Below are 8,716 nucleotides of genomic sequence, written 5' to 3'. Positions count from 1 at the left end.
GAAACGGAAGTCGCTTAGATTAGAAGCGTGAAAATTGTAAGTAATGGTAAAGTAAAATATAAGTAGACTAAGATGCGTTTGCGTTCTCATACTCTCTCTCTCTCGCTTGCACTCTCGCTTTCGCTCGCTCGCTCACTCGCTTACTAATAAGTCCTAAATTGCGCTATCGCAGGAACTAGATATAAGACTTTATGTAAATAGTTGTAAATAATTGTATATATAGAAAGGATAAGATTGTAAAAAATATATAGATGTAAACGGAAAGATTGTAAGGAATGGAAGTCATGTAAAACCTTAGGGGACACATTATGAATAAAGAAGAGAACCAAATTTTCTTCCCTCTCAACTCAAAAAAAATCTTTAGAAGAAAAAAAATCTTGCAATTCGGAAAAAATTAAAACAAAAATTTCTTGCCTTCCAACTTGATAAGAATCTTAAAATAAGATAAATGTGCCTCTTTCGATTCAGAAAAAAATTTCTAATCGTAATTTCCCCCTTTCAACTCAAAATAAATACTAAAAACAAAAAAGTGACCTCTTCCCATTAACAAAAAAATTACCAAAATTTCCTTTTGTCCGACACCATAAAATTAAACAAATTCTCTCTTCCAATTCAGAAAAAGTAACCAACATTTATTTATTTCTAACTCCATAAAATTTTGTTAAAAAAAAACTCTTCAAATTCAGAAAAAATTAACAAAAAAAGTGTCCTAACTTTACAATCAATTATTAATTTAGAAATTAAATTAAATTTATATAATATTATTCATTCCAATCATTATTTTATTTTTAAAAATATTAATTGAAATTATAAATCAATTTTTAATAAATTAATAATTTGAGAATATTTTTTATTTTTTCTATTATATCTAATGAAAATAATAAAAAATCATGCACCAAAATTTAATCTCGCCAAGCTCAATAAAAATAATAGAAACAAAAAAGGAACTGTTCCCATGTTAAAAATAAAAAATAGTATCCATCCAAATCATAAAATATTGAAAACCAAACTTTCCTCCTGTCCCAAAAAGTTAAAATCTAAAATGTCCTCGCATTAAACTCAATATAAATGTTTTGCATTACAAATTTGCCCGTCTTTAACTCAATAATAATGTAAAAAACAAAATAGTTCATCTTCCAATTAGGAAAGACACAAAATACCAACGTTTTTTTCCCTTTCTTTTTAAATTAGATTTGTGACATTAAAATGTTTGTTTATACATAAATCCTTTTGAGCTGAATTATTGTAATTTCTAAATCTTTTCTAAATATTATTAACCAATTCAGATTGAAAAACTGTTCTTTTTTCATTAATTCTTTGATTAATTAAGAGCGTTTAATTATGAATCTATTAACTTCAAATTTATAAAAATTGAAAATTGTTTGTAAAGTTTTAATCGGACTTTTACATTTGTTGAATAACTAAGGCTTTCAAATTGTAACATTTCACTTTTTAAAGATAAAATATTTTAATTGTTTAATTTTTAACAAATTCAAGATAGTTTCGTACAATCAATTATTCTTGATTTTTGAACACACGAACTACAGCTCAGTTTTAAAAATAACTATTTTTATTCATATATACAATTGATGAACTTAAAACTGTTTTGATCGTGAACTAAAGCATTCAAACATTTTTAATTGTTTAGGTCTAAAAAACTGCATTTTAAAATTTGTTAAATCGAAAACGTACGCTTAAAAATGAATGCCTTAAATATACCATTTTTAAAGTAATAAATTCTAGAATTACGCATCGTAACTTGAATGATTTTATAATTGAATAATTTACCAATTGAACTTGACATTTTAAAAAATCTGAAGATTTTTCTTCTAAAATTTTGCAAACTTCCCGGTAAAAAAATTAATTCACTGTCATTTTCCAGTCCCAAAAAATTCCAGGTCAGTTCCCAGATTTCCGGTTTAGTGGTCACATTCAATAACTTAATAGTCCAATTGGATTAACGAATAATTATTAAAGAAAGTTTACACAATAAGGAAAAGATTATTAACATCAACATTAAGATATTAAGATTTGGTCATTTCAATACCACAAATGAAACATTTTCTGTTAATGTAAACTAATTTCTTCCCAGCCTTCGGGAGTTTTATCAACTGATATTTGAATTTTTTTGGGTGTTCAATCTAAACTACAAATTGTTATTTAATTCCGCTTTTAAAAAAATGTTGTTAATATAAGTTAGTTACTTGGGTGCAACGTAGGTACATGTTGAGCTAGTCGGTCATCTTTGAGCATATGTAACAGCGTTGTTTTTCCGGCATTATCCAGACCCAGAAACAGGAGCTTCCCACTTTTCTTCCATAATCCTGCAATGTAAAGAAAACTTCATGCACAAGCTCCAAACTCACTTACTTTCGAAAGAAATCTCAACAGGATCTAGAAGATTTTCTTCTCCAGCCACTTTTAAGAGGGAATGACGACCCGAATAGGGCAAGCCAAGAATGGCAAATTTTCCACGACAAACGCATATCGGTATACCTGAAGAACTCAAGTGTTTATCAGTTAAAAGTAAAAAGTTGTCAGTTAACTCATAAGTTATTTATCAAACTATCAGATTTCTAATTGACGCTTGTAAAGGGAAATCAATCTCAGCTGACTTATGCAAATCATATTCTTTAATAATTTAGTGCCATGTCTTAATTGGTTACTGTTGTCTCGAATTCCAAGTTCATGACTAGATTGAACTCAGACTAAAATTTTAGAATGCTTTGTCGAAGTTAAAACTAAATGCTTTTATAACAAGGACAGACTTCACAATTCAAAATGGTTTAAAAACAGGGGGAATAGGGTGATTTTTGAACAAAATAAGGAAATTCTCTGTGTTGAAAATAATTTAGGATTCAACCAAAAAAGACGAATTTTCAATACTTTGACTTTTAAACAAAAAAGAAAGAGTTTTAGAGAAAAAAAATTCATGTTTAACCAAGAAAGGGGAATTTCTAAATAAATAGTTGAATTTTTAACCCAACAATTGCCTTTACAACCAAATGGTTGAATTTTCAAGCAAATGAGAAAATTGTTAACAAAAAACTGCTATTTTTAACCAATTTGTTGAATTTTCAATCTACAAAGATGATTATTGTAATAAAAAAGATGAATTTTAATAAGATTTAAAGCTTCCACCAAGAAAGATTTTTCAGTGAAGGAAGATCAACTAAACTGTTGGATTTGCAAGACCACAAGAGGATTTTTCTGCCGAAATAGTTGAATTTTCAATAAATAGATGAATTTCGATTTAAAAAGATCAATTGTCAAAAAATATCATTTTCAACAAAATAGTTTAATTTTAAGCAGAGATAAATTCTCATTAACAAGTATAATAGTTGAAACTTCTACCAAAAATAAGATATCAATTTAAAATTTTAAAAAAGTGAAATTCAACCGAAAAAGGCAAATTTTTAACAAAATAGTTTAATCATAAACCAAAACAGTAATTTTCAATAATCAGTTGCATTTTAAACCAAAATAGAAAACATTTCTACCTAAATAGATGAATTTGTAACTAAGAAACATTTTCCAGTCAAAAAAAGAAACAAAATTTTTACTAAAACTGGAATTTTCAAGCCGAATAAACATTTTTTTTTACAAAAAAGTTGATTTTTTAAGAAAAAAAATTCATTTTCATTTTTTTTAAACTGAGCTTTCCACAAAATAGCTCAATTTTCTACCAAAGAGAAAATTCTCCAACCAAAAAAAAATTATGCATTTTTTTGTGCACTAGTCCGAATTTCAACAAAGTAATTGAATTTTATCAATTCGGAATGAGAAATATAATAGTAGACTTTCCAATTAAAAAGAATGAACTCTCAAACGAAACATGAATTGTACCAAAAAAGGAAATTTTTAATCGAAAATGACGAATTATCTAACCAAAAAGACGAATGTTCAACAAAACAGTTGAATTTTCGAGAAAAAAAATTACTTTTGTACAGAATAGTTGTATGGTCTACAAAATAATTAAATTTTCAATTCAATTTCGTACTAAAAATATATTAGTAGGTTTTTTAGATAAAAAGAGTTAACTTTCAACCAGAACATGTGACGCTGCCAGCAAAAATTCAACAAAATAATTAGGTCTTCAAACAAAAGAGATGAATTCTGAACCAAAAATATAATAGCATACTTTTCAATGAAAAAGAATTAATTTCCCAACAACGAAGATGAGTTTTCTTCAAAAGATGAATTTTCAATAAAAAAGGAGCAATATTTCCAGAAAAAGTAGAAATTTTCTATACAAAAAGGCTTACGTGCTATAAAACAGTTAAATTTTCAAAAAAATAATTAAATTTTCAACCGAAAAGATTAATCATGAGCAAAAAATATAATACAATGTGCTTGAAGTTCTGAAAGTTCAAATGAACGAAATTGTTTACTGATGACTTTGTAAACCAGAAAAGTGCTCAAATATTTGTTTATTTATATTGGAAATAATTTATTATTGAAACAGAATTGTAATGCATATTTCAAGTTGCATTTGGAACAATATTTATGACTAAAATAGAAATGAGGAAAAATATTTCGTTCATTTGAATTGTCTATCCAAAAAATATGACGTTGACAACATACTTGAATTTTCAACAAAATAATAAAATTTCTAACCAAAATACATCAATCCTGAACCAAAACTACAACAGTGCACTTTCAAATTTCAAGTAATTACCTTTAATAGAATAGTTGGATTTTCTTATTCGGGTGTATTCATTCAGTTCGCATTTGAGCAAAAAAAAAGAGAAAAAGGGGAAGTTTTTTGAAAACAGAGAAAAAAGAGGAATTTTTTAAAAAAGGGAAAGAGTGTGAAGTCTTCAAAAGTTTCAACTTATCATTAATAGAAAAATTCGACTATAACTATCACTATGGGTCCTAATTACAAACATCTGTTTGATAAAATACAAAAGCCACGAGAAATTAAATACAGTCTTTCAACGAAGAAACCTTTCACAAATTAAGTTAAGATGAAATCTTTTCGACTAGAATTGAACTTTGATCTTGACGTCGTAAAAACTAGTCTATAAATGTTTAATACTGTAAAAAATGGAAATTCTAGCGTAAAACTTACCTAGATAACCCAAGACTCCGGTGAACCAGTCCCAAATAAACATATTTATTAATTTTTGTTTCTCGAGTTGTCTGTCTGATACCTTTTGGGTGACTCTGCAAATAAAGGAAAGGTGTGAAGTCGTGGCATATATAATCAACACTCTTCTACGTGATTCCAACTGACAATGAAAAATCTAATTCGGTTATATATGGCAGCCTTGAACACGGAACAAGGTACACATGTGAGGTCGTACGTCAAAGTGCGTTGCACTTGAACGAAATCGCTCTGACAGAACAATCTTATTATGAATGATAAACTACTAATTATAAACTTTCCGAGATAAATTATAAGGAGATGGCTTAAAACTTATCAAAGCATCAGACAAATCAGGTGCTCCAAAAATAACAATATGTCTTATCACGCACAAGGGAAACTTTTTTAAGAAAATCACGAGAAATTCTGCACTCCGCGTAACTGTAATTAACAATTCCGCTGCACTGAGTGACGTACCTAGCGTGGAAAACCGTATGAAGATTGGAAGGATCGGAGAAAAGTTACTTTTCCCCGTTGAAAATCACAGCTCGTAACGAGCTCGTTTTGTTGGCAGTGGCACTGATGACGTCTACTTCCGCCGCCCATCTTGTCACATCTTCCGCAACTTACGGCGGGATTTTTGAATATTTATTTTGTTCTTTTATGAAGAATTTTAATAGGGACACTTATATTTAAAAAATTTAATTAAATTTGTTTAGATTTCATTTAAGTTAAATTTGATTAAATTTAATTTTCAACCTGATGGTCATGGAAAACATGGAAATCCGAGAAAAGTCAGGCTGCCTATTCACGAGGCTAAATTTCAAAATTCAAAATACTTTTTCTAACCAATTATAACTCCCGATTGACTTCGTGTCTGCAATTTCTGTTCGAAGTTAATTTTACAGAAAAAATATGAGAGAAAAAACTTAATCAATATTTTTGTGCAAATTAAATAATTTTTTTTTATTATTTTAGCTGGAAAATTAATTTGGAGAATAAGAAAATTTCGATCCAAGAAACGACGTCAATCGGAGTTGTAATTGAAAAGTAAAAATATTTTTAACGTTAAAAATTCTCAATTTTATTTTTAAAATGTTTTATTCCGTATATATAAAATATTCTATGTTAAAAATAATAAGACATTAAGATAACGATCAGGGAAAAATTAGTCTATTTTGCAAATTTTGCGGCCACCCTTCATATATTATTATTGTTAGTATTTTATTTGGCATTTATTTCTATTTCTACTATTTTTTTCTGCGTTCCCATTACCTGGCGATTATAATTTTAATTAATAATTTTATAATTTGTTTGAAAATTCAAACATTTTGTTTATTAGTCATCCTTTTGGTTGAAAATTTATTCTTTTTTGTATTGAAAATTCCCCTGCAACATTTTTTGTTTAAAAATTCAACGTTTTTTTCGAATTCGCCTGTTCAATTTAAAAAATCTTTTTTATTTGCAGAAATTTCATCTTTTTTCTTATTGGTTAAAAATTAATCTTCTTTAGTTGAGGGTTCAACTTTTTTTTTGAAAATTCGTTGTTTTTTTAAATTCAACTGTTTTTGTTCAAAATAAAAATCTTTTTTGTTGGAATATGTATATACTATACATTTTCCGTTAATTTTAATTGAAAATTCAACTCTTTGGTTGTAAATTAAACCTTTTTGATAAAAATGTATCTTGTTTGTAAAAAATTAATATTTGTGTGTTGAACATTCAACTTTTATGTAGAAAATTCGTCTTGTTTGTTGAAACTTTCTCTTTTTCCTACAATTATTTTCTTTTTTGATTAAAGAGTAAACTGTTTTTAAATTCAAGAAATTTAAAGTAGATTAAAATCAAATTAAAATTAAAACATTTAAAATTTCGTCTTTCTGTTTTAATTCAAGTGTTTCTTATTTTAAATAAAAATATTTTGACTAATATATCTACATAACATTACATTGAAGATTCATCTCAAATTAGGTTAAAAAATCAACAATTTGAATAACGAACATTTTCTTTCATGGACGAATAATCTTCAGTTTCTGAAAATTCGTTTTCTAGTTGGAAAATTCAACATCTTGATTAAAAGTTTACTTACTTTGTTAAAAATTTTTTTTCTGAACATTTATCATTTCAGTTGAAAATTCATTACTTTGGGTGAAAATTAAACTATACCCTTTTTTAAGTTTTCTTTTTGGCAGAAAATTAATATTTTCGGGTGTAAAGTTCAACTGTTTTGTAGAAAACTGATCTCTTTGGTTTAAAGATTTACTATTTTCTTTAAATAGCGTATTTTTGTGAAAATTAATATATTTTACTGAAAATTGAACGTTTCCATTTTTGGTTGAAAATTGATCTTCCTAAGTTGAAAATTCCACTAATTGTTTGAAAATTCACGTATTATGATAAAAACTCAAGTATTTTGTTAAGTATTCATTTTTTTCTATAAAACTAATCATCTTGGTTGGAAATTCGACTATTTAGTTGAGAATCCTTCTTGGTAGATTAAAAATTAAAGTGTTTAAAAGTTCAACATTTATATTTTATTGCAAATTTAATTATTTTATTAAAAATTCAACTCTTTAGTTAAGAATTTTACAATTTTGTTAAAAATGCATTTTTTTACTGAAAACTTAACTTTTAAATTTTTTACTGTAAATTTAACTATTCAATTCTTGGGGGAAAATTGGTCTTCTTTGGCTAAGAATTCTTCTTTGTAGATAGAAAATTCAAGTGTTTCCAAAATTCAACTTTGATTCTTTGATCAACTTAATTATTTTATTAAAAAATTCAAATATTTGGTTGAAAATTTAACTTTATAATTTTTTATTGAAAATATTTTTTATGAATATTCAACTATTTGTTTAAACATTCATGCATTATATTAACAATTAATTTTCTCTTTGTAGAAAATTAATCTTTTTGATAGAAAATTCGACTTTTTCATTGAACATTCATTCTTTTAGGTTGAAAATACAGCTATTATTTGGTTGCAAATTTAATTACTTTATTTATAATTCAAATATTTGGTGTAGAATTGAACTATTTTGTACAAAACTCGTTTTTTTATTTGAAAATTAAACTTTTTACTTTATTTTAAAGTTTAATATTTTTCATTGAAAATTCGACCATTTGATTGGAAAATAAATAAATTTCAAATGTTTAAATTTTAACTTGTAATTGTTTTATTCCGTTTATAAAAATATAATTCTTTATGACGAATGGTGAAAAATTTAAATCATGTTCTTTGAATAATATTACTTGTCAGCGAATTTTGAAAATTAAGTTTTGCAGCCACCCTGATTATGAATTAACAAAATCTTTCGATGTCTTATTTTTTGAAAATAAACTTCAAACCCTTCAAAATCATTTCATCATTAAATAATTTTGAATTTTCCCGCTCTTTGGCTAGAGTTTTCATAAAAATTCTTTTCTTCTTTTGGGTAGCGATACCAGCAAAAATATATTTTCTAGGAAGATGCCTGAAAAATAATAGATTTTACCAGTTTTGTTAAGATTTTTTCTTAAAAATTTCGTTATAAAAGTCCTTGAAATTGAATGGGCGTGACGTGGGAATCCATCTTTTTCCCAGTGGGATCGCAAGTTGAAAAAAGGTCTTGATGCAACGCTGATTGG

General features: G+C 26.5%; 1 protein-coding gene across 2 annotated transcripts; it reads right to left on the bottom strand.

The window, feature by feature from the left end:
* Positions 1-2,180: 2,180 nt before the first annotated feature.
* LOC117170617 (GTP-binding protein SAR1-like) lies at positions 2,181-5,680 on the bottom strand. 2 transcript variants are annotated; one of them, XM_033357508.1, is made up of 3 exons: positions 5,482-5,661; positions 5,075-5,169; positions 2,181-2,324 (listed from the first exon to the last, which is right to left on the bottom strand). In XM_033357508.1, the coding sequence occupies exons 2-3, from the start codon at positions 5,115-5,117 to the stop codon at positions 2,197-2,199; spliced, it is 171 nt and encodes a 56-aa protein (XP_033213399.1). In that variant the 5' UTR covers positions 5,118-5,169; positions 5,482-5,661; the 3' UTR covers positions 2,181-2,196. The 2 variants fall into 2 exon arrangements, with proteins under 2 accessions (XP_033213399.1, XP_033213398.1); XM_033357507.1 differs by having other exon boundaries at positions 2,182-2,324; positions 5,567-5,680.
* Positions 5,681-8,716: the final 3,036 nt, after the last annotated feature.

This window comes from Belonocnema kinseyi, chromosome 4, assembly GCF_010883055.1.
Source record: "Belonocnema kinseyi isolate 2016_QV_RU_SX_M_011 chromosome 4, B_treatae_v1, whole genome shotgun sequence".
In the NCBI taxonomy this organism is placed as follows: Eukaryota; Metazoa; Arthropoda; class Insecta; order Hymenoptera; family Cynipidae; genus Belonocnema; species Belonocnema kinseyi.
The sequence above is the reverse complement of the archived record's forward strand: the minus strand, read 5'-3'. Positions and strand labels throughout refer to the sequence as shown.